The 24218-nt window shown below is 50.0% G+C and overlaps 2 protein-coding genes and 1 long non-coding RNA gene across 14 annotated transcripts in view; 2 read left to right on the forward strand and 1 right to left on the reverse strand.

Annotated features, from left to right (window-relative positions):
* The window catches only part of ENTPD1 (ectonucleoside triphosphate diphosphohydrolase 1), a 33051-nt gene extending 28423 nt beyond the window's left edge, over window positions 1–4628 (forward strand). For 10 of the 11 annotated variants that reach the window (XM_064663009.1, XM_064663008.1, XM_064663010.1 and 7 more), the window contains exon 10: window positions 26–4628. In XM_064663009.1, the coding sequence (XP_064519079.1) occupies window positions 26–232 (207 nt within the window). In that variant the 3' untranslated portion in view covers window positions 233–4628. The remainder of the gene's footprint in view (window positions 1–25) is intronic. The other variant, XR_010432313.1, reaches the window with a different exon arrangement.
* Window positions 1149–23849, reverse strand: LOC135418105 (uncharacterized). Its single transcript, XR_010432314.1, has 2 exons — window positions 20913–23849; window positions 1149–1404 (listed from the first exon to the last, which is right to left on the reverse strand). It is a non-coding gene; the product is annotated as an uncharacterized LOC135418105 (long non-coding RNA).
* On the forward strand, window positions 8421–20682 carry CPN1 (carboxypeptidase N subunit 1). 2 transcript variants are annotated; one of them, XM_064663020.1, is made up of 9 exons: window positions 8421–8837; window positions 11769–11965; window positions 12616–12771; window positions 13193–13375; window positions 14886–14997; window positions 15648–15787; window positions 15935–16034; window positions 17626–17744; window positions 20416–20682. In XM_064663020.1, the coding sequence occupies exons 1-9, from the start codon at window positions 8615–8617 to the stop codon at window positions 20545–20547; spliced, it is 1362 nt and encodes a 453-aa protein (XP_064519090.1). In that variant the 5' UTR covers window positions 8421–8614; the 3' UTR covers window positions 20548–20682. The 2 variants fall into 2 exon arrangements, with proteins under 2 accessions (XP_064519090.1, XP_064519091.1); XM_064663021.1 differs by lacking the exon at window positions 8421–8837 and adding an exon at window positions 10211–10226.
* Window positions 23850–24218: the final 369 nt, after the last annotated feature.

The raw sequence follows: 24218 nt of genomic DNA on the forward strand, positions 1-24218 counted from the left end.
TGATTCTGCTCCTCTTCTGTTTCAGATTGGTAGCAGTGATGCAGGTTGGACCCTGGGCTACATGCTGAACCTGACCAACATGATCCCTGCAGAGGAGCCAGCTGTGCCCCCTCTCTCTCACGGCAGCTACGTAGGGCTGATGGTGCTGTGCTCCCTTGTGCTGGTGTCTGTGCTCCTGTTTGCTTGGCTTCTCTTTCACAAGCCCAAGTGCCTGCAGAAGGGGGTTGTTTAGGAAGAACCTGGAGGGGAGAGGGGCCATGTCACCCTGGCTGTTCAGGGCTAGGAGACCCCAGAAGAGCAGCCTGTACTGCAGAGTTCCTCTCACTGAAGCTACTGACTGTACAACAAGGGCATTTATTTCTTCTGACTCACATTTGCACTGAGAGATGTTGGGACATCAGGCTCGCCACCTTTCTCTGCCAAGGACAGACAAACTGGTGTCCCCTCCTTGAATGGGTTGTACTTTCATTCAGTGAAACTTTGCTGCTTGTTGATTTCTGCCTTGTGCACAGCATTATAAAGAGAAAAGTGGCAGCAATCTTTGGGAGCCAGTGCTCCTGTGAGGGTAATCTCAGGGTCACACATCCCACTGAGCTCTTGGGAGCTGTCACACACAGGGTGATCCTGCTCCTTCTCTGCTGAAGCTGTTCCCAAGAGCCCTTTCCACACCAGCACACCTCTGCTCACCTCCCTGGGCCCTGAGCTCTCGCAGCCCTACAGCTGGGTACGGCACTTGGCACCTGACCGGCCCCTGAAGGTGGGTCAGGCTCCCAAATGCCACTCTTGGAAAAGAAGGGATGAGGACAAAGAAACTGAGCTGGTGGTCATCAGCCCTTATCTGGGCTCTGGTGGCTGTCAGCTCCTTTTGCAGGTGGTAAGAAGCCTTTTTCCCACATCTTTCTGATGTTGTTGCTGGACCAAAGCTGGCTCACTGTCGCACTGAGCCATTCCCATGCCCCTAGGGTACATCAAGACACGAGTTCCCAGCCAGGCATTGCTGGTTTTTGCAGGAACAGCTTGTACTGGCCAAGGATCCTTGCCCAGTAGTGAGTGCTTATGCCTACAGGAACTCTGGTGTTATCAGCATGCCTGTAGGTATAGACCCACTAAAGCAATCCAGGGTCACTGGATAATAGAGCAGCCTCCAATCTAGGGAAAATGTTTATTAAGTAATGTTGTTATAGACAGCTGGCAGCAGTTAACCAGCATTGGTTAACTTTGCTTTCCATCAGCAAAATTACTGAAAATTTGCCTTTCCTTCCCTGATGGAATAGGCTTATCCTATGGCCATAAGACCCAGGGCCTGTGAGTGCACATACTGAGGCCCATCTTCTAGTACACAACTAGGATGATGCCATTGATTGGGTTTATGAATCACTTTCTTCCATTTTTCCATTCCTTGGTCTGAAAAAAAAAGAAGAGGTAAGTCAGAAATCCATTTTTGTAAAAACACTCAGAAACCACTGGTGCCTGTCTACCTCCCACAAAATCTTAGATATCCCTTCTCCTAATGGCCTGTAAGTGCCAGAGGTCAAAAGAAAGCAGATATTATAGAGAAAAAGGCATAGTAAACATGTACCTTCACGTGTTTCCCCAAGCAAAGGTGCAGGCAGTGAGGAGGGGGTCAGGATGTGCACACCCAACAACACCTTCTCCTTTAGGCAAGCGCAGACACAGAACTCAGAGTTTTCATGCTCTCCCAACCTGTTCTTCTGCACAGTTCAGGCATGAAAATATCCCGCAGTTATTTCTGCTTTATGCCTGGAAGTAGAAGCCCTAACATATTGAAGAACCTAAAGGTAAGGGAAAAATCTACCCTGTGATCTTTGGGCAGATCGTTGTTCTTCCAAAAATTTGTGTCTTATTTTTGCTCTGAAATAGCTGACTTCAGCTTCTGTTGGACCTTGTTCTGCCCATTTCCAAAGGACTGAGTAACTCTGCTATTAAAAATCCCTTTTTCCTTGTTGGTGCTTGCAAATTGTCATTATATCATATTAAATAGGTTGATCTTCAATCTGTAAAGTGCTCTGTGCTGACCTCACTTGTAGCTCTTGACTCCACTTCTTTTAAAAGTTTTACATCTTTCTGAAATTGGAACACCAAAGTTTTTATCAGTGAGTGATAGTAGAGTCATTAATAGTGTGTATAAAGTAATATCCTCTGGTTTTGATCTATACTCTGCGTTCCCCATTTATATATCTCAGGGCCACATCTGCTCACTCAACAGAAAGTTTTGAGACTGTTTTGTCCAGTTGGACTATTGCAACTTTTTTTTTCTCTCAGTAATTGCATTCCAGAACAGCTGCTGTCCCACATTGTGCATCACTGTCTCCAATATAAGCTATTTTGCCTTCCATGTAGCTCCACTGAAAGACACACTGTTCAAAGAATATTCCCCCGAGCAGATTATCCAGTTCAATCCACAAATGACACTTCACCACACTGTTAGTCCATTCACCAGTTTTTGTTTTATCTGCAAATAGACTGAGATGTTGGATTCAGCTAGAGATGCAGTCTTCCTTCAGTTTTTTTTCAGCAAATATAGGTAGATGAGAGACTAATGGTAGTTTTTGATCGTGGCTGGAAGGCATGCAGGAGACACATGTAATTAGAGCTGCTTCTGCTGCCCAGACAGCCTCAATTGCAACACATCTCATCTTGTGCCACCTCCCTTGCATACGGAGTCCTCATAGCAAAGCAGAGGCCCTGGAGAAGTTCCCCACAGGTGCTGGTGCATCCTTCCTCCCCATGAACAGCATGGAAACCTGCAAAATGGCAATTCCTCTCCTGAGATCTCTTTGAGGATCTGGCAGCTGCTGAGTTGTGTCCATGATGGCAGATCCATTAAGACATTTCAGAAATTGATGCAGAAACTCCATGTGGAAGCTGGTGTGGAAAGAAAGCTTGTGCCAGTCTGATTTTCTGGTCCCTGCTAAGGGTTTATGCCAAAGGAAAAGGACAAATACAGAACCTGTGAGAAGAGCTTTCACAAAGTTTTGTATCTTTATTGCAAGTCCCACAGTATTAATATTGTTAGTTCCTGATTCTAGAGCCAGGTGAGCAGCTGGTGTCTTCACTTACTCCCTCCCATCATAATTATCTTGCTTTTTGGTTTCAGTTTTGGGGGTTTTTTTAAAGCTTTAAATATGACTTGAGTGTAACCTAAGGGCCCCAAGCTAAGATAAATACAAAATATGTTACATTTTTTTAAACCTTGTGACTATCAGATCCCATTTATAAATCAATCTCTCCAAAATTAGAATTTTGAAGGTGACAACAGACATGCCATTTGAAAAATCACTTGAGCAGACTGAGGCTCCAGGAACTGGTTGACTGAAGGCATCCTGTCAAGGTGGGACCCTTGAACATCACTGCCTGTATGTGAACCTTCACAGAACAGCCTATGACTTTTTTTTCTCCCTATTTCTCCTGTTATTGCAGGACTTTATTCATAGAGGCTACTCAAAATCCTTGGTCAAAGAGTTCAAGTTTAATGAATATTCATTTCTTTGCTTCTGTGTTGTATCTGACCCAGCTGTATTCAGCTCAAATGTTCCAGAGACACCCAATGTGTGCAGGAAGACCATTAATGGTAGTGGAGGGAATGTCCAAATATGCCAGTAATAATGTATCACTTCTCTTGTTAATACAGTTGATCTGCCTCACTGATAATTATTTGTGCCTTATTTCTAATTTGACAGCTTCTGGCTTTAATATCTGGCCACTGGCTGCTGTACTGTTTTGCTTTTCTGGGGTAAAGCATCTTTTAACACCACATGTCTAGCAAATATTTATTCACTATTCAGCACTGCTGAGCTGCCAAGATTCCAGACCTTGGTCTCTCCTAGAAGAGAGAGCTCTCCTGGGCTCCTAGGAAGCCCTGAGATGTGCTGCAGAAAGGTGAGATGTCTCTGTTTGGGGTTCAAATATTGATAAGTCCGTTTTTGGGAAGGTTCCTTGCAGGGGGATTTCATAGCTTTGGATAGTGCAGGAGCAGTCTGGTCTTGCTGGGACTGATAACTTCTATGAGCTCTCCCATGTTCACCCAAGTGTCAGGTGTGAGGCAAAGCCACCAGAACTTCTCAGAGGAGAGAGCCTGGGTGCCTGCAGCACACTCACCTCTTGCAGAAAACAACTGGTCCTCACCACAGGCTCTAAGTACCTTTCGCTCTCCTCCCTGATAAAGCTACCTCTCCTCTGTGCACAGGCTACAGCTGACTTCTCTGGCCCTACAGCAAAGCACAGGGGAGCCTCCACTTGAAAGGAAGCTCTCAGAAGTGGGGCCATCACCTCTGCAGTGGGAGCCCGATTTGAAGTGTCTGGGCTGGCCAGGGCTCTTCAGCTTCTCCAAGAGCAATCCTGGGCCGGATGTGTACCCCTTCCTTCTCCACCCTAGTTCTTCCCATGCTCTGTGCCAGGAAGGATGTGCAGGCTCTGCAGGGCTGCCAGCTTCGTCACAGGCTCTACAGACTGTTTAGGAGGGGCTGGGGGGACACGCTGAGGACAACAGTTCCTGCCACCCAGGCCATGTGCTTTCTTTCTGTGGTCCAGCCCTGAAGAAATGGATCTTTGTTTTGATGCACACACATGTCTCTGTATGCTTATCATAATAAAGACTTCTGAACTTATGCCAGAAAAGTTTTTGTGCTCTTTTGCAGAAGATGGGAGTCTGCCAGTAGTGGAATGGAGCTTCTGGCACTAAACATGGAAAAATCCTGAGATGTGATTTCCTCTCTTGTCAGTTCCTCGATGTTCTTCTGGGTCAGATCTGAAGTTCACGGTGGATGGTAGCATCCCCTCCTGGTAGGGAGAGGCACTGTGGTCTTTCCCAGGCTCTGGGCACCTCACATGGGTGGCCTCACTCCCAGGAAGGCTTGCTAGTAGCCAAACCCCATCTTTCCTTGCTTTAGCTTCACCCTGACCTCCTCAAAGCAGCTTGTTCTCCCCTGCTGCTAACTAGATGGATGCAGTCCTCTGTCCTCATTTTCCCTTTCCCTCCCCCAGGCGGCACCACTGGCATCACGCTGGCACTGCAGCCCACCCTCCCACCCCCCCAAACAGGTGAAGGACGGTGGGCCTGTGCCCCTTGTTCACAGGGCTGCGTGTCTCCGTGTGCAGCCACAGCTGTAGCTCTGCCAAGGCAAACATGCTTGCCATGGTCTTTATTTTTCTTTCAGCATGAACTCTCCACAGTTTGCTCATTCTTATGGCTATTAGCTTGAACTTTCCTCAGATTTTCCATTCTTCCTCTGGTAACAATATGGCCAGAACTAAAACGAACCCATCAGATGGAGTCTTTCCATGGCTGGCTCTGGAGGGATCAGCTCCTTGCTGACTGTGACCACCAGCCCTGCAGTGATAGAGGGGACAGGGCTCACATTCACATTCCTCTCACTCTCGCCACTGTGGCACAGAGCATTCCTGCTTCCTCTCCTACTGCCTCAAGGTTTCTCCATTTTTGAACATCTGGGTGGGGGGTGGGGGGTGTATGATCCATCCCAGATGTATTAGCCATACTTTCCAAACTAAGTCGTTATTTACTTCCTGCACTGTTTCTAAGTTCTAACATCTTATATTGTTTGTTTCTGCTTTCATCATTGTTTTTAAACATGTCCAAATTTATCACTGGATTAGGATGTCGTTTTCCTAGAGTGTGTTAAGAGCCGTGCTAGGTCAGATCAAACAGGCAGTGCTTTGGCATTCTTCCCCAGCTGCATGGGGGGGTGAAGATCTAGAGGGATAGTTGGGGAAATGTCATAAGCCTTCTCTTCTAGCCATTAAGAAATTTGTGATCAAATGATTGCTTCAGGATCTGATAGCTGTGGGTGCCCCTCTTCCCTATGAATTCATCCTATTCTCTTTTGCATTCATTTAACTTTCAGCTTTGACAAGGTAATTTCAATGTGTCTTCTGTGCAAAACTATTTCCTTTTGTTTACTTTAAACCTGCTGCCTGATAACAGGCTGCCCCCATCCCTATGCTATGGATAAGGCTGACTAACTCTCCAGACCTAGTAGTGTGTGAGATGTGTTCTCCACCCACCCAAGATTTTGCTCATGGCTCCTTTTTAGGCTCTAATGGTCTGGCATTTCTTTTTTTTAAGTGTTGTTTCTCACATCAGTGTTGCTCTTCTCCATAGGAAAGTGAGAGCTTTCCTCATGTGTCCCTTGGCAGCACTACAGTTCCAACTCTCCCACTGCTGTCCCAGGCTACGGAAAGCAGCCTGGGAAGCGAAAACAGAGGGGGGGAACAGACCAAACATGGGGCTTGTGCTATTTTACTATAGCCCTGCCTAGCACTCTCTGGCTGCCAAGTAACACTGGCTAGTGCTGGAAAGTCGCCCAGGTCTTTCCAATTGCCTTCATTGCTGAAGGCTGGGAAAGGAGCAGCTCCATGGGAACCCAGCAGGCCTGGGAGCAGGGATGTGAAGGAGGTGAGGGCATTTCCCGCTGCTATGTGGGCTGCCAGTTCTGCAAAATACCACCAGATGTGGCTTGCTGTAGAGATAAGAGCTGTCCTACCACACCCATGCTCACAATGCCCATGCCACAGCTTCAGCTACTTTGCCTTCACTTCTTGCATGTGCTGGGAGAAATTGTCACCTCCAGCCCTGATTCTTGTTACCTGGCTACAGATGGGTGCAATGCCATTCCTGCTCCTGAATGTGTGATGCTTTCAGACTGGCTGACAAGCACGGATGTGGTGGGATGAAGCCTAACTAGGATAAGGTATTAATATGGTTACTGCTGTCTTTATATGTGTGTAATATTTTTTCTTTTTCTGGTCATGTCTTCAGAAGATTACTTTTTCAAAAACAGCAGGAGGAGGGAACCTCTGCAGATGGAGCAGAAGACCAAGAAGGCACAGGGATAAGGAGGGAAAGTACAGTGTATATATATAGTATATAGGAAAATATATAGGTGTGTATATATATAAGAAGTATATATATATAGGAAAATATAGTAGGGCTTGGGGCAGAAGAAAGTCGAAGTTGGAAAGTCTTAGTAAGCCAAGCCATGAGCAGGCAAACCATGTGCTTTGCCCACCAGCCTGTACTGTTTGCATTAGAGGCTATCAACAGGGATTCCCTGGTTTTACCACTGCTCTTCCTGGAAAACTGAGGTAGAAAGCCAGTTGGCAGCACAAGCTGATGTGGAGAACAGGTAGGAAAGCAGTGGTGTGGGCAGCACTGGTAGAGGTTGCTTTGCTGGGGGAAAAGGCAGCTAGAGCAGACAGAGTCAGGAGCAATGCTGTATGGATCCACCTCATCGCTGAAGGGAAGGCAAATGTTTGGCATGGCACTGAGAAGCCCATTGCTAATGGCAGGATGAGCTCCTTTCCAGCATGGCCTGCGCAGAGCAGAATAGCATGTTACCAAAGGGAGCCTTTCTCGTGGCCTGTCCAGCTGTGATGGTAAATTTTTTTGGCTGTTTGTGCTCGTATTTGGGCTCTGTGTCAGGGCTGTCCTAATGAAGATGTCTGTCAGAGCTGCTAAGCTGCTGGAGTTTTAGCCTGGTGGGGCAAGGCTGCAAAGCAAAGTTGCCTCCCGCAACTGCACTGTCTGCAGGCAGAGCACAGGCACCCTGAGGTGTCTGTTAGCCTCTGGGACAAGGGTGGCAGAGGGGTAGAGAGGAACCAGCTTCCCCCAGAAACAGTTTGCAACTCTTTGTTAGCAGACAGCAGGGCATTTTCATCTGTCTTTATGCCATTGAGCAATCTCCTGCTTCTCAGTGCCTACTGGAGTTCTTCCCCATGCCCGCTCCCAGAGCAGAGCAGGGCGATACCAGACCACCGAGTGGAGCTCTCCGTGCTGTCTGCTCAGCAGACAACTCCTGCATCACCCCCCACGTTGCTCTGTCCTCCCCCCGCCCGTCCTAGCTCGGCAGTTTGGGCTGGTGGCTGTGCGGAGGGCGATGCGGTCCCTGCCTGTTTATCCCGGGAGCAGCCGGGTGAGCGGGACTGGGGCAGAGGATCGGACTGATCCGCGAAGCCCGCGGCGGTGCCTCCTCCGCTTCCTCAGGAGATGGGGCAGGAGAGGAGGCGCGGCGCGGAGCCGGGGACGGACCCCGGGGAGGAGCTGCGGGAGCTGCCCGCGCCGGGCAGGCAGGGGCCGGGCAGGGCTGCGGGAGTCGTGCGGCCAGTGAGGCCGCCCTGGCGCCATCCCCACCCCGCTCGGCTCTTGCCCCACGAGAGGACTCGGGGACGGCATCCCCCCGCCCGCCGCCCCCCTCTCCTCTCCTCTCCCCCGCCCGCCGCTCCCCGTGCGCTTGGCAGCCCCGACGCCCTCCGCAGCCAGTTTTCCAGCCCTGCGCTTCTTCTGCGGTGACAGCCAGTGGCTGCAGGGGCCTGTTTGCTGTCCGGTTAATAAGTGAGCTGGAGCGGGGGGAAACTTCTTCCCCGGCTAGGAACGGGCTCGCCGGCGGGCAGGCAGGCAGGGGGAGCATTCCTGCGCCGCGGGGCCCCGGCGCGCCCCGCTCCCGCCGCCCCCCGCCCGCAGGTGCAGGGGGCTGGCATTCGGCAGCTGGAAAAAGCTGGTTGGAGTTTGCACTTTAAGCTCACGGCTGGGAGGGAGCCGGGGCTGGGAGCTGGTCCGGGCGCCCGGCGCCGCGGGAGGATGGCGCGGTGGCTGCGGCCCCTGGTGGGAGCCCTGCTCCTGCTCGAGGGGGCGGCCGCCCTCAGCTTCCTCCACCATCGCTACGAGGAGCTGGTGCAGGCCCTGTTCCGCGTGCAGAGCCAGTGCCCCTACGTCACCCGCATCTACAGCATCGGCCGCAGTGTCGAGGGCCGACACCTCTACGTGCTGGAGTTCAGCGACTCCCCGGGCGTGCACGAGCCCCGTAAGTACGGGGGGATGGGGACAGCGGCTCCGAGAGGACGGGCTTCGCTGCCACGCTCCCTGCCACGCGGCACTGCTGGGGCACTGGGTGGGGGGTATCTCCCTGTCCAGGCAGGATTCCTGGCAACGCCCAGGTGTCGGGCAGTGCCGTCTCCAGCGGAGACCCCGCAGCCAGCCCAGGGGCGCGCACGCCCAGCCCGCACGCCTGCACTGTGCTTGCGTGAGCTGCAGCTGCAGCTGCAGCGCGGCCCGGGCGCGCACTTTGGACGGAGCGCTGAGTTTTCAGCGCAAGCTAATGCGAGAAACCAAGCGAGTCTATCCCAGCACCCCACCTGCCCTGCCACCCTCTCCCTCCCAAAACAGTGTTGCTCAGGCAAGGAGAGGCAGCACCCACCCTCTGCCCTTTGCTGCTGGGTATTGGCAGGGAACAGTTCGTGCTTTCCTCCTCCAGACCGCAAAGCCGGGAGGACAGAGCAGGCACCCTGGCAGAGCAGGCGCTGGGCTCCCAGAGCCCTGCCAGCCCCATGGGCTGTGCAGCCCCAGTGACAGGCTGTTCTCAGGGATCTCCACCTGCTGCCACGTGGCCCTGTGGAACCTTGGCAGCAATGGCCCCTTGAGCTGCTGCCTGTAGCGTGGAGACACTGCCTAGCCAGACCTTGCTGACAGCTAAGTGCCCCAGGTGGCTAAGGGGACCAGCTGGCTCTCCAGGCTGGGTGGCTGCACACAGGACTCCCTCGCATCCCTGCCTGGTGCCCCTGGGCTGCAGATAAGGATAGAGCTCTGCCTACTTTTTGCACGATCTTTTGCCTTTTCAAATCCTGGTTGATGTGGTTAAATGCGGGGGGCCAACAAGTCCAAACAGATTAGTCACATGGAAAACTGCCAGCAGTGCTGCAGGGGTGAGCGGAACCTAAACCTTTACCTCCCTCAGTGGAGCAGCCCCACAAACCCCACAGCACCCCATGCCTAGCAGCAGCTTGCCCAAGGACGCACTGCACTGGGGGCATGCTGCTCCACTCCTGCGGCCCAGAGTATCATCTTCAGAGGTACCAGAAGGTGAGATGGGAGACTTCCCACCCTGATCACCTCTACGACAGCCCTGTTTGGCTTCCTGACAGGGAAACCTGCTGAGGACACCTGGGGCACCTCTACAGTGCATCAAGGGCTGATTCAACGCAAGGAGTGGGCAAAGGGCACTGGCAATGCACCACTGGATTTTACACTTGCAGAACCACAAGAGAGCAGCTGAAAAGGCCCAGACTCAGATTTCCCCTGCCCCAGGCAGGCAGCATGAACCTGGCCACCCTCAGGCTGTCACTTTCAGCTTGTAGCACAAGGAATTTGGGAAACTGTGGATTTCCTTAAAGGACATGGAAAGTAACTCCAAAAAGTAAGCCTAGAGTCAATGGGTTTACATGCACTAATTAGGGCTTGTGTATCCATGTGCATAAAGACTAGCCGTTTGCATACTGAAAAAGGCTGACAAGTCCTGCTGCAGACTCAAACAAAACAGAGAATCCCTGCTGAGACTTTATTTTTTTAAAGGCTGCACATATGCCCAGGATTTTTCTATATTTTTAGTAACTGAATTATCTAATTAAATCAGTTCTCATGTCCCTGAAATCTGACAAGGTCAGAATATGTTGCCCACTTCTGGTATCTTGCACTGAGACACAGCAATCAAAAGATTCGTCAAAAGCAAAATCTTTAGTCAAAATTAGATGTTTCTTTTGGATGTGGTGTCTCCTCCCTGTGTAGCAAAGGTGCAGAGGCTTTTGCAAGCAGCAGCTCCCAATGTGGAGCTGCAATGCCTTGTACCCCAGGGATCCTCATGGACACCATACGTGGAAGCAAGGCTGCATTCTGCCACTGCAAGTCTGATCCCTGCTGGTGGCCAGAAAACTCACCGTTTGATGGGAGTCTCAAGCTCTGGCAAGCCAACATTTGTAACAACACCCTTTTTATTTCCTGACCTTTCCATGTGACAGTCAGGCTCCCTTTATAAATGACTTCCCTTAGTGTCTCTCATCCTACCAGGCTGACTCTAGCCTTCAATTTGACATTTTATTTTCCCACAAGTAACTGCTTTAAAAAGACCCTCTGGGAAAGCATAACCCATCCCTCATGTGTCCTACCTCTCCTTCAGCAAAGCAGCAAGTCCTGCTCTGGGCACAGTCTGTGGTCTCCAAGTCTGTATTTTGAGACCTTATTTTAGAAAAGTCGGTGGTAAGAGACCATTTTGCTCCTACTGGAGCTGCCTGAGGGACAGTTTGATTCATATTCAACTCAGCTGCTGAGGCTTTCTCCAGGTTCTTGTCCCTTGAAGGTGAGGAAGGCCCTAAACCTTGACCTTGGAGGTAGGTAAAGGGGAGGGACAGAGGAAACCACTGCTGCCTCCCATCAGCACGGGAGTCAAGGCTGATGACAGCAGTCAGAGGTGACTCTGCTCTTCCAGTGAAAGAGCACATCTCACCCCAAGACAGGAATTGGTATTATCCTGACAAGTAATGAAAAACTCCTTAAAGAAGTTTTTTTTTCATTTAGAGAAATGGCCCGTTCCCTCCACTGCCACCCACAACATTGCTGTGAGGCAATGCTGTGAGGCCCTGGCACCCCAGGTGCCCCTGGTCCCTCTGTGCTGTCTCTCCCCAGTCTAAGATGAAACCACCTGCAAATACTCCTCTTGTGTGGTCCAAAGGCCCAAAACAACCTGGTGAGGAGCCTGAACTGCTCCCAGGAGTGCTGTGGCAAAACAGAGAGGAGCCCATATGGGAACTGTGCCACTCTCCCTTGCTGAGGTTTGCATTTTCCAAGGGAAAGGGTAATTTCACACCATTTACTGGGTGTCTACCTGGGGCTCCCTGTGGTAGGAATTTGCTCTTCCCCCCTGTCCCTGTGCTTGCTGATGTTGTCACTCTCTTGCTCTCTCCAGTGGAGCCAGAGTTCAAGTATGTTGGAAACATGCATGGGAACGAGGTGCTGGGCCGTGAGCTGCTGCTGCAGCTCTCTGAGTTCCTGTGCGAGGAGTACCGCCGGGGAAACGAGCGGATCACCCGCCTCATCCATGACACGCGCATCCACATCATGCCCTCCATGAACCCCGACGGGTACGAAGTGGCTGCCAAGCAGGTACCAGGCAGCGATTGCCTTCTCCAGCTGGGTGGGGGCAGAAAACCCTTCCAATCCCTGTGGGATCCCCTTCCCCACAGTTAGGAGGAGCAGGCATGCTTCCTCTTCATGCCCTGCCAAATTTGTCCCCTCAGCTGGTGTCACTACTTCTCACCTCCCATGCCAAGGGCTTGCACTGTGTGTCCTGCCACAGGTGACCTTGGAAGCTGATTGGAGGAGACTTCCTACACTATCTTACTCTCCTTAGAAGTTATTTGTCACAGGAGGGCCACTGCAAATCCCCTGCCCCAGACTAGGGAAGTGGCAGCTGATGAGCAGGCAGGGACATGAGATATGGGGGAGGAGTAAGCCACCTAGTCCTCCCACAAATCTTCACCAGTTTCTTTGTACTGCTAGACTTCAGGGAGATATCCATGGCTCTATCAGTTAAGGCAAATTGTTTATTTGTCTCTGTCACCCTGGAAAATGAAGATATTGTTACTGACTTTGCCTGTCAGTACCAATATTCTTTATTGTCCTGCCAGCAATAAGATGGGTTGTGACTCAAAGGCACTGAAGTGCTGTTACAGTGGCCAGCCCCTGCCTTTCTGACACCCAACCTGCCTGCACCCACCCTGTACTTACCCCTGTGATGCACCTTTGCCCTGCAGGGCCCAGACAGCAACGGGTACTTGACAGGGAGGAACAATGCCAATGGAGTGGACTTGAACCGCAACTTCCCTGACCTCAACACACTCATGTACTACAGCAGGGAAATCAGCGGGCCAAATCACCACATCCCACTGCCTGACAACTGGAAAAGCCAGGTACTAGTTTGGGAAGCTGTGAGAGCTTTTAGAGTGTCTCAGCATGCAAGCAAATACACTGTCATTTGGCTTGCATGGTGCTTGACTCCTTCTCTAAGCCTTCTGCATGCAGAGAAATGATGTAATCCTGGTCCTATATCACAGCTTGCACCTCTGCCAGGAGGAGGGGCTGGCATCACAGCACATGCTAGCTAATGCCTGTGTCTCAGGTTTTGGGGTTGTTCTGGGACAGCTGTTGCAGGATATGCACAGGAGGAGCCTGCTCTGTGTATCAGGGCAGGTGGTGGAGAACAGAGGAAGCTGCAAGGGCTGCAGCAGACACAGTGCAGGACAGGGTCTGATATGACCGATCACACCGCAGCCCAGCATGGAGCAGCAGCTGGCCCAGAGGTAGCTGAGCTCTTCTCTCTTCTCCTCACAGGTGGAGCCAGAGACATTGGCTGTGATCCAGTGGATCAGCAGCTACAACTTTGTGCTCTCAGCCAATCTGCACGGTGGAGCAGTGGTAGCAAATTACCCCTATGACAAGTCTCAAGATCAGCGGTTCAGGAGCCACCGGCGCACGGTCAACACACCTACCCCTGATGACAAGTTGTTTCAGAAGGTGAGCACAGCCACGTGAGAGCATTCCCTGGCAGGGTGCAGTGTGTGAGAGCTGGATAGGAGTCTCTGGTCACTGCGTCATGCAGGAGCTGAGCCAAGAAACGTGTTGGAATGAACCATTAGCAGACTCCGGCATTTCTGCCAGCCATCAGCTCATGAGCCAGGTTCAGGGCAGTCCCACTGTGAGCCGGTCCCACCAAAAGGACAGGCCAGTTTTAACCCTCAGGAGCACCTTCCTTGTCTGTGCTGCGCTTGGGTTCCCCATAACCCCAGTACCACTGATGTCTTCAATACCAACCTGCTCTTCCAGAGCTGGAGCCTGCCCCCAGCTTTGCCACTCCATCGTAGCATGCATAGGATTTTTTTCCTAGAGACGTTGCAGGGTCTGGCTGGGGATCTGCTGACAGTGGGATAAGGAGGGTGAGTGCCCAGCAGGGGCTTGCAGGTGGTGAAGAACAAGAAATACAACAGACAGCAAGAGTAGCAGGAGCATAAGCAGACATCAGGACATGCATCAGTCTGTGCTGCTGATCCTGTTAGCACTAGCTGCAGCCTGTGGTTTTTCCTCCATTATCCCCGAAAACAATGCCTTCAGTCACTGTTTCCATTAGGAAATACCCAGCACAAGAAAAAAGCAAGTCTGCGTCAGAACAGTTAATGAGAAAAATAAGTCTGAGTTGGAGTTCCGCATTCTCTGGAAGCAGAATCTATGCAGGGGCTTGCCAGGACCTCCTGGGATCACAACTCTGCTCAGATCCAGATGTAAAGAGACTGCAGTCTGGGGCGTTGGCTAATGATACCCACATAGCCTCAGAAGTCAGAAATGTAGAGAAGTAACTGTTTTCTTGCTGAAAGAATGAGATTACACAATAACACCATAATACAAGGATATAGAGTTTGCATTAGAAAATGAAAATGCCAGTCTCTCTTAAACTGTGTCCTATGCAAAGGACTGGCTTTGGATGCAGCAGCCCAGTTTTAGCTCTGCCTTTGTGTCTAAAAATAAGCAGTAATTGTAATAAGGGCAATAAAGAAGTGGTTGCTAGAACAAGAAGTTGTCCAAACTCTTTCCTAATCCAAATTCCCCTGATTTATATGGTATTTGCATCAGGACTGGTTAGTTTTCTTCGCCTGTCTTCTCCCCCTGTTAGTGCCGTTTACTGTGTGGGGCCCAGCATCAATGGGGCTGAGTGTCCCTTCATGGGCCCAGTGCCCTCTGTTCCCCCTCTTCTCAGTGGGAGCAGGGCAGAAGCCACGTGTGACATCAGCAAGCTTCCAGCTTACCAGAATACTGCTCCTCCTCTGCCTTCATCTGCTTACATTTTGTAGAGGTCCTGGACACCTTGTGTTGTATTTCGTGGCAGTAAAATGCAAGAGCTGTCTCCTGTCTGACTTCCCTCCCACGCTCCTCAGTGAAGCCTGTGCAGGAGGGAGCATGTTTTGTCCAGAGCCAGGCAGGTTCCCCAGCCACACGGGGCTGGAGCAGTGACCCGTGGCTGCTCTCCCTCTAGCTGGCCAAGACCTACTCGTACGCCCACGGCTGGATGCACCGTGGCTGGAACTGCGGGGATTACTTTGCCGATGGCATCACGAATGGGGCATCCTGGTACTCGCTCAGCAAAGGTAAGGGCTGGGCAGGTGAGCACCACCCACAGCAAAGTGTTGACCTGAAGAGAGGTGAAGGGATAGACAACAAACCTCAGGATAGAATGTGTTGGGGAAGGAGTGTGGCAATAGCACTGTGCCCATTACTAGACACCATTCTGGTGTCTGCATCTCAGACCAGGAAATGGCTTGGGAATACTGGAAGTGGCTTGAGAAAGAACCAAAGAAATAGTCAAGGTCTGCAGAGACTTTGCTGCTGGACAAAGGGAGCATTAATCTGTTAGTGTATTTGAAAATGCTACAGCATAACTCCATCAAAACCCACAACTGACCAAAGGGAAGACAACAAAATCAATGCTTTAGGCTAGAAAGAAGATTGAAGAGGAACTGGACAGAGGCACCTGTGGTACCCAACCTCCCTGATCTTCTGAAGGCAGAGTAGTGAATGATCCAGCTGAAAGAGAGAGTTGGGCAGCCACAGGGGGAGGGCTGCATGGGGGGGGGGGAGGCTCTAGTCACACTGTCATGGAGGGAGGAGCTTGCTCCTGTGGCCTAAAGAAGAGTGGGATGGTTCTGGTTGAAGAAATACAGGGGCCAGGATGACTGGGACATGGGAATGGGGAGGGAAGGGGGCCTTGCCTTGGCCACAGGCTTTTCTTCTCTTTCAGGCATGCAGGACTTCAATTACCTCTACACCAACTGCTTTGAAATCACCCTGGAGCTGAGCTGCAACAAGTTTCCCCCTGAGGAGGACCTGGAGCGGCAGTGGATGGCCAACCGAGAGGCCCTTGTTGCTTTCATTGAAGAGGTAAGGGGGCAGTCCTGAGACCTTCACCTTTCCTGCAGGTCCCTGTGGGCCGTGGTGATAGGGGACCATTAGGCACTAGGAGTGGATGCAATACCTTCTTGAGCAAAGGAAGGCCCTTGACCCATCAGTCTGTGTCCCTCCCTGCAGGTTCACCAGGGCATCAAAGGGCTGGTGTCAGACGAGAACAACAACGGCATTGCAGGAGCAGTGATTTCCGTCCAGGGAATCAGCCATGACATCACCTCTGGTGGGTTGCTGGTCCCCTTGTGTTCTGTCTTTTTTAAATATAGCCTCTTGGAGGCTATCTGGATATGTGGGTGGAGGTTAGCAGGTGAGGCTATAATATGTGTGGCCAGCATGGTTTGTTTCCCAAAGACACTAGCTGTGAAAAATATGCCTGTGCATCCTTGACCAGAGAGGGTTTAGGAAAGCCTAGGGAAGACAGAGGCAAGAACTGGAATGCAAACCTTATGGTAAAGGACTTCAGAAACTCAGCTCCTATTTTATCTGAGAGAGATGATTGAGAGGATAATCTACTCAAGCATCTAACTATATACAAAGAGCTGAAACAACGGATAGGAAATATTATGACAGCAGAATAAGATAAAAGACTGAAAGTTCAAGCCTGACAAGTTTAGACTGAGAATGAAGTGCCACTGTATCTTATCCAAGTTGTGGTTGTTTCTCCTTTGCTGTCCAATTTTAACCTTCTTTTCATGAACACCCTCCTCCAAGCAGACCAAACATTACAGACTAGCTGCAGAAAATAGCCAATATTACAGCTCTTCAGAGGTCAGACTACAAAATAATCAAAACTCCTCCTGGCCATAGATCTGTGACTCAGTAACACACTAATATTTGGCACTTATGCCAACCTGCATAGGAAAGGGGAGTGTGGAAGAAATCACAGAATCACAGAAGAGCTGGCTGCCAAGGGCCCTCTGGGGTCTCCTGTCCAGCCACCTTCTTGGAACAGTATTGTCCCCAGCATTGGCTCTGATTAGCCATTGCTCCCTCTGGCCAATTCTCACTGACACCAAGGATGGTGATTTCACAGCTTTCTGCTGTTCTGTGCCAGGGCTGTACCACCTTCACAGTGAAGCTGTGCTTCCTGATCCACTCTGAGGCAATTTGCAATACCCATCTAGTTCCATAGATGGGATTATACTCCATTTGTCAAAGTGATCCATAATGTGGTGCTACCTCACTGTTGGTTGTCTCCTGTCCCTGTTCTTGCCTCTTTCTTCCCTAGGTTTTCCTAAGCCCTCTCTGGTCAAGGATGCACAGGCATGTTTCTCACAGCTAGTGTCTTTGGGAAGCAAACCATGCTGGCCACACATAGTATACCAGTACATGGTCCGTCAAAGTGCTCCTGGGGCTTTCTTATGCAGGCAGAATCAGGGAGCAGCTGAGCTGATGAGCAGCTAAAACCCTGCTAACCCAAATGTGGCAAAACTGTGTGTGACAGGGATTAGAGATTGTGTTATGCATAAGGAGTCAGACTGGAGCTGTGGTTGCCCTTAGGTCTGCTGTCATCTGACTGGTGAGCGCTCAGATTTACAGGCTCCCTACACAGACACAGCCAATGCTGCTGTACAGTCCCCTTTCACTTGGCATTTACCTGCAGACTGACCTGTCCTCCTTGGCACTAAGGAGACATCACTTGCAGCGTACCAAAGTGAATCCAGCCTTGCAGTAGCCAGCAGATTAGGAAAAAAAATTCTGGGTTTTGAAGGCTACACATCCTAGAGGAAGTACCTCAGCAAGAACAACTGGAATGTCTTTTGCTTTGCTCCCTGAACATCCTGAGTGCTTTCTCTTCCTGCCTTGTGTTCCAGGTGATATGGGAGATTATTTCCGGCTGCTGCTGCCTGGCACTTACACTGTCACAGCCTCTGCAGAGGGGTACCATCCCCAGACGGTGACAACAACAGTGGGCCCAGCTGCACCTTCATTGGTGAGTCAGGCTGCATAGTCACAAGGGTTTCTCAAAATATCTTCACCCCAGGGAGAAAGAAATGCAGTAGGGGATGTTTAGTGAGCAGCAGAGAAAGGAGATGGGATGTCAAGCATTACCTGTGGCTATAGGCTGGCTGCTTTGGCAGACACAGGGCTCCTTGCAGCTCACAGAGGGAATCAAGGTGCAGACAATGCCATGTGCCTTTCAGTTCCTTACTGAGGGCTCACAGCTGCCCTGGGCTGCCATGCCAGCTTCTGTGTCCCTCTGCCAGTTGGCCATAGGGAGAGCCCCTGGCTAGCTGGGGCTGCTGGTCTTTAGCTCTCACTCCATTCTCTGCATTCTCCAGGATGAGATGATGTGGAGATAGCACATGTTCCCTGAGGTTTAGTTATCCCTCTAGCTTTGTGGGTTTCAGCACTGATATCATCTGCATTCTGCCTGGGACCAAACACATTATCAAACTCATAGCAAGGGGCTGAAGTCTGCCTTTTTTCTGCTGAGAGCACCCAAGGTAGATGGAAACTGGGTGCCAACAAAGAACAGCCAAGCACCTTTGGGAGATGAAGTGCTCTTGACACTGCTGTGTCTTCGACAGTACCTTTCTGAGGGCAGGCTGGACAACTAGAAACTGGTTATAAAAACAGTGTATGGTGGTCCCTGCCCCTGCTGTTGCCTTGTGAACATGGTGGAACCACAGATGCAGCCTCCTCTAAGGACCATCAGGACCCCCCCCCCCCCCCCCCCCGTGGCATCCTGGCACATCATTTGCTTCGCTGCATGTACACTGGTCAGGCTCTGCTGTAAATACTCTGTGGTTGTTCTCCCACTGTCCATTTCTTCATCCCGCTCTGCACAGCCTCTGAAGTTCTTCCAGAACTGCCCTTTTCTTAGGATTAGAAACCATCTAATTTTCGTCCTAAATTTATTTATGGTCAGTTTATCCCTATTTGTTCTTGTGCCAATGTTGTGCTTTAAATAGCTACTCTTCTTCTCTGGTATTTATTCCCTGGTGTATTTATAGAGACCTGTCAAGCCCAATCCTAGCCTTTGTTTTGCTAGGTTAAGCACCCAGCTCTTTGGCTCTGCTTTTTAAAATAGATTTTCTTTTTACTGTGTTACTGTAGAAGACTGATTTGTTCCCTGATGATCTGATTTTTGGAGATCTCCTCTCACAGCAGCCCTTCTGTCCCCATTTCTGCAGTACCTCCCATACCCGCTGTTCACTCCATCCCTCCCCAAGGAAGCCCATACAGCCCGATTCCAGTTTCACCTTTCTGTATGGCCTCCCCATTCCCCATTTATCTGATGCTGTGTTTTGCATGCTTGTTGTCCTCTTCTCCCTCTTGTACCTGCTTGCATGGCTGTAGTGGATGAGGGTTTCTTTCCTGAAATTTTTTTTGCCTGCATCTATTGAAAGCACTGGTTGCTGAAAGACTCATTAAGCAGGATTCAGCTAACAAGATGAAATTGAAAAAGAACTCTCTGACCTGAAGCATCCTATGTATTAAATATTCACAGAGATGCAAAGCAATGCTATGTTTCTGGCAAGAAAAGGTGAAGAAAGAGCACAGGTCAGTCCCTTGCCTTTCACAGCTCCTCTTCCACACCATCCTAGGACATCACATTGCCACAGGAGCAACTGTATAAGAAATGTTGCTCGTTGTTTGTACAACATTTTCCACAATAAAAAAAAAAGCTTTCAGCTGCTTCAAGAACTGAGTTCCCTTAACACTGCCTGAGGCCCCTTATTGTTTGTATTGGCCCCAGAGTCAGGTAGAAGCATGTCCTACAGACCTCTGAGCCAGCAGCACACATGCACCACTGTTACAGAGTGTAAGGTGATAGATAAGACCACACAAAAGAGGAAGAAAACCCTCCTGATGCTTTCCTGGAAAAAACTCCCTCACCTGGGGAGATATTCCCAGAAACTGATAAAAGGATTAAAATGAAGAAAGGAGTGATATGGAGATAACACAGCCTTTTTTTGTGAACAACCTGGCTGCCATCCTGGCTGACTGGAACTCGGCAAGTGGATCCTTAGGTCTGTTTCATCTGTCTATCACCCCAAAATTAGTTTATTAATTATAGCCACTCAAAAACTGCCTAAAGAAAAAGGTATAAAAAGAGATTTGACATAAGCAAAAAATGGGGAGAAGTTCCATCAACGCTGCGTAGGTAACCAATGGGCTACCTTTTCAGCCTCCACCTTCTCGGGACACCTTGAGGTGAGCAATTGCTTTATACACATACACTAATTTTACTTTTGCTCTGTAGTACTTTAAAATCTTTACTTATTCTTTGTTAGTTCTTTTGCTTTAGGGCGGGTGCTTAGGTTTTGCGGTATTAATATTCTTTGTAAGCTGCTTTTGCTTTAGCATGTGTGCCTATGCTTTGTATTATTATTATTATCACTACATAGTTTAAGTGTGGTTTTTTTGCAGTTAGATCCTATTCCAGACACAGGAAACCCCACAAATTGTCACAAATTTGTATAATAAATGTGTTATTTCGTGAACTGTTATTTCATGAACTGTCCGTTTTTAGGTGCTGACAGTTCGTCGACGGCGAAATAACTCCTAGAAACACCTGCTGAGGGGTTTTTCTACCGCTGTTCGGTGTAGTCCTTATATAAATAGGTATCACACAGTTAATTTTGTTCTTTCTCCAGGTGCATTTCCAGCTCAAACAAGAAGTGGTGAGGAAGCCCCCGGAGCGTAAAGCCTCAGGCACACGCGTGAACAACAAAGCCCTTCAGAAGAAAGTTGTGCCAAGAGCCACCCGCCGGGGGACCCAAAGATGAGGACAGCTCACTTGGCAGAGAGCTGGGGGAAGCCGTTTACATGAGGTCTGGCTGATGACTCCAACAGTGAACTTTCCAACAGTCCAGCATGAAACTAGCCCACATTATTAGGTTATTAAACAAGGAAGTATTTAATCCCTGATCAAATTGTGAAGTCATTCACAACAAAATGGGCCTGGGCTACAGTTCCCTGGGAAGTGTGTCTGGTGTCTGTGTGTGCTGAGTTCTTCTCCTGCAGTCACTCCATCCCAGAGAGCTCTGTTCCCTTTACTCCTGGACTCAGTTGCTACAGCCCACTTGAGAAGCCCAGACACTAGTGCATACCAGGGATAATGAACCCAGGCCGTGGTGTATGCTGCACTCACCTGGGCACACAAATCCTGGCACTAGTCCTCTGGGTGTGAGTGCCACACTTCTCCCTCAGGTAAGGACACTTGCTGCCTGTAGACCCTGAAGTTAGGGGAAGGTCAGTTTTAAAGCAGGCAGTGATGTGAGCATCTCTGAAGACAGTTTGAACCATATGTAGCACACCTATTGCTGGTTGGCAACGTTGGGAAGTGGTGGTCCAAGGTCATATTCTGATCTTGATGTGCAGATGGGACTTTTTAGTAGCTGGTTTGGACTACTGGTAGTCAGACAGGCTGAAATGATGCATGCTGGAAAAGCCAAAGATGATCCCATCTCCTTATGTCTTCAGGCCCAAACCAGATGGTTTGCTGGGGGATCTGCTGTAGCCAACACAAACTATTAGTCTGAGCACAGGAGCAAATATGTGAGGTTTTACAATTGATGATGAGTAGAAGTGCAAGCCAAGTTATTTGATGTTCCTTTGAGACAAATACCCTGAACCTTGGTCCTGTCAATGTGCAATGGGGAAGTGTGGATGCTTGATGCCAGCAGTGTGCTGTGCAGGTACCACATAAGCCACGTGAGTTGTAATTGGGTTAGGAGAGACAGGATCCATTGTTCAGTGAGGTGGGGTACTACAGGCTGAGGCTTAAAATGCTGCTTAGGCTGTGCAGGCAGGTTTGGAGTGGAAGCAAGAGTAGAAAAGAAGCTGGTTATTTCCATGGTAAAAATATCTTAAGCAGCCAAAACCTTTCTAGCATTCTTCATTGAAAATAAATAACTCCAGAGGGATAAACAGCATGCCCCAGTGATTTCTTTTTCCTTGGCTGGTTATCCCTATCTCCCCCATACAGCCATTGGTTACACTGTTTGTCTCTCTGTCTCAAGCCTGTCCAAAAAGTGTCCCCCAAACATCTCTTTGCTCCTCCTCTTTTCCAAACATCTCTTCATTTCTTGAGAGCAACCTGTATCACCCTTCTGCATAAGCAATATTCTGCATTTCATCCCTCACTGTCACCTCCTCCTCTGCCTGTGCTACAAGATGCTGGTGGCATTTTCAGCATTAGCAGCACACACACAGTTGTAGCTCTGCCTGCTAACAGAAGCTTTTTCTCTGTCATGCCAGTTCTTGTAAAGGCAGAGGAAGCTGTCCCTTGCAGAATAATTATACAGGCTACAAAGTGCCAGGAATGGTAATGCACTTAATCGTGGCTGAGTGATTTTGGTCTGTAGAGGCCAGAGTGGGCTGGAGACACTGCCCTGTTCAGCAGTCACAGCCAAAGCTGAATTCCAAGCCTTCAATTTTATCTTTTTTTTTTTTTTCCTGTAGCAGAAGAAAATTAAAAAGAATGGCGAGGCTGAGATGCTCAAAATTCCATGTGGTTTAACACTTCTTCCACTGGCCAAGCCGAGCAGCATCACTGCAGATGCTGGACCCTCCTGCTTGAAGCCACATGTCAGTGCACGTTCACCCAAAAGATTTCGTGGTGGACATGCAGGCAGGACGAGGGAGGGCACCCCGTGTCCCACGGCCTGGCCCCATGCAGCACACAGGGGTCTGCTGTCACCTTGTGTCCAGCCCCTGCGTGGGAAGATACTGCTACCCCCAACTACGGCACTAGCTCTGCTGGCTGAGCTGACTGCTGACCTCTGGGGATCTGTATGAAGCTGAGAGGAACGAAAGGGCTCTCAGTTGGTTAATTCAGCTGGGTAGTCCCTGGACAGGGTGATGCTGAGCCCACACTCAGCTGCCCGTGCCACCTGCATCCCAGCAGTGTCACAGGTTACCTTGCTGAGCCTTGCTGGCCGCAGGGTGCTCTCATGTTGCCCTCTTGTGGTCCTAGAAAACGTGGGACCATCTCAATTCCACTTACTTTCCAGGGCAGAGTCAGGGGAGGGGGATTTCTTCTGTAGAACAGGACAACCAACCCAGGAGGCCTCATCACTCACCCTTGCAGGCTGCTGTGGGGTTGGCAGTGCAGCAGAAAAATTACAGTCTCAGTGGCAACCCTTTTTCCCTACAAGACGGTTCCTGCAAGATACAACCCTCTGGAGGACTCTCTCTCTAGACTGGGATTCATCCAGCTCATTCTCCTCCCAGCTCTGAATATTTTTCTGTTGAACAATTTGGTAAAGGTCCACTTGGCGGTGGCCGAGTTCTCCACGTGAAAACATGGTTACAAAATATTTCTGAGGCAGGACTCTTTAAGCACGCCTCTCAAAGGCGTGCCATGAACTTCGCCCCCAATGTAGCAAGAAGTGTGGGCTGGAAAGGGCACTGAACCTTTGGACAACACCTGCAGCACAGTGGTTTCTTGTGCCTTTGAGGCTCCAGTCAAGGCAAAACAGTTTACAGGTTTGCGTCAGAAGACACAGCAAAAAATCAATCCTCCCCATCTTCTCTGGGCCACTCATGATTTTATAGACCTCTTCTCCACCCTGTGTCCTTCTTCCAAGCTCAAGAGTCCCAGCCTACACTGTTTTTCACTGTACAGTTTGTTCCCATATCTCTGAACATCCTTACTGCCTGCCTCCAAACCTTCGTTCATTCTCTTTTACCCTTTCTGAGAGGAGATGCTGGAAAAACATTTAAACAAACTGAAGCCCAGCCCAGTAAAATGAACCAAAACTCTTTTAAGCAAAATTGTGAGGGTCTTGGGAGAAGCAGGAGGGCGGGTGCCTTCTGCTTTCTGTAGTTGGCATGGAGGAAGCAGAAAAAGGCAAAATACAAATAAATCAAAGAAGAGCAGGGCAATTTTGACGGGGATGTCAGCAAAGGAGAGTGGATCGTGGCAGTGACTTGAAAGGCTGCAGGAGGAATTGTGAAAATGAAAAAGGCTCAAAACTTTCCCTGGTAGGCAAGAACAGTAGAAATTTTGAGTTAGACGGCATCTAGAGCCCTGCGGCAGGGGCTGGTGTCCATTATTCAGCACCAGTAAACTGTCTACAAGCATCCATACCTGCGAGGAAGAGAGCACCCAGTTCCCTGTGCAGCTTCAGGCCCCCTGCCAAAGTCACCGCACCACGCCCGCAGTGTGGGTCCCCCCCAGGAGAGCAGACGTGGAGTCAGCGCCCAGCCTGGGCACGTACCAACACGACTCTGAGAGCGTTGGTGCACCGTGCTCCACACACCCGCTCCTGCCTGGTGGCAAGTCAAGCTGGATCTATGTGGTTGCTATGGAGAAGTGTAACTAAATGCACAAACAAGTGCCAAACGGTGGTAACTACTCGGTGGGGCTGAGAGACTCTGGGCTTTACAGTGGGTTGCTGAGGGATGGTGTCCTTTGGGGCATGGAGGCTTTTTTTTTGGCCTGCCAGGAGAA

Source organism: Pseudopipra pipra, chromosome 8, assembly GCF_036250125.1.
Source record: "Pseudopipra pipra isolate bDixPip1 chromosome 8, bDixPip1.hap1, whole genome shotgun sequence".
Taxonomy (NCBI): Eukaryota; Metazoa; Chordata; class Aves; order Passeriformes; family Pipridae; genus Pseudopipra; species Pseudopipra pipra.

What these genes read in the sequence shown, in the direction of transcription:
- CPN1 (XM_064663020.1), top strand. Translation starts at nt 8,615, where the DNA reads ATGGCGCGGTGGCTGCGGCCCCTGGTGGGAGCCCTGCTCCTGCTCGAG. An exon ending in CCCGGGCGTGCACGAGCCCC is followed by an intron (nt 8,838 to 11,768) that starts GTAAGTACGGGG and finishes TGCTCTCTCCAG; the next exon opens with TGGAGCCAGAGTTCAAGTAT. An exon ending in ACGAAGTGGCTGCCAAGCAG is followed by an intron (nt 11,966 to 12,615) that starts GTACCAGGCAGC and finishes TTTGCCCTGCAG; the next exon opens with GGCCCAGACAGCAACGGGTA.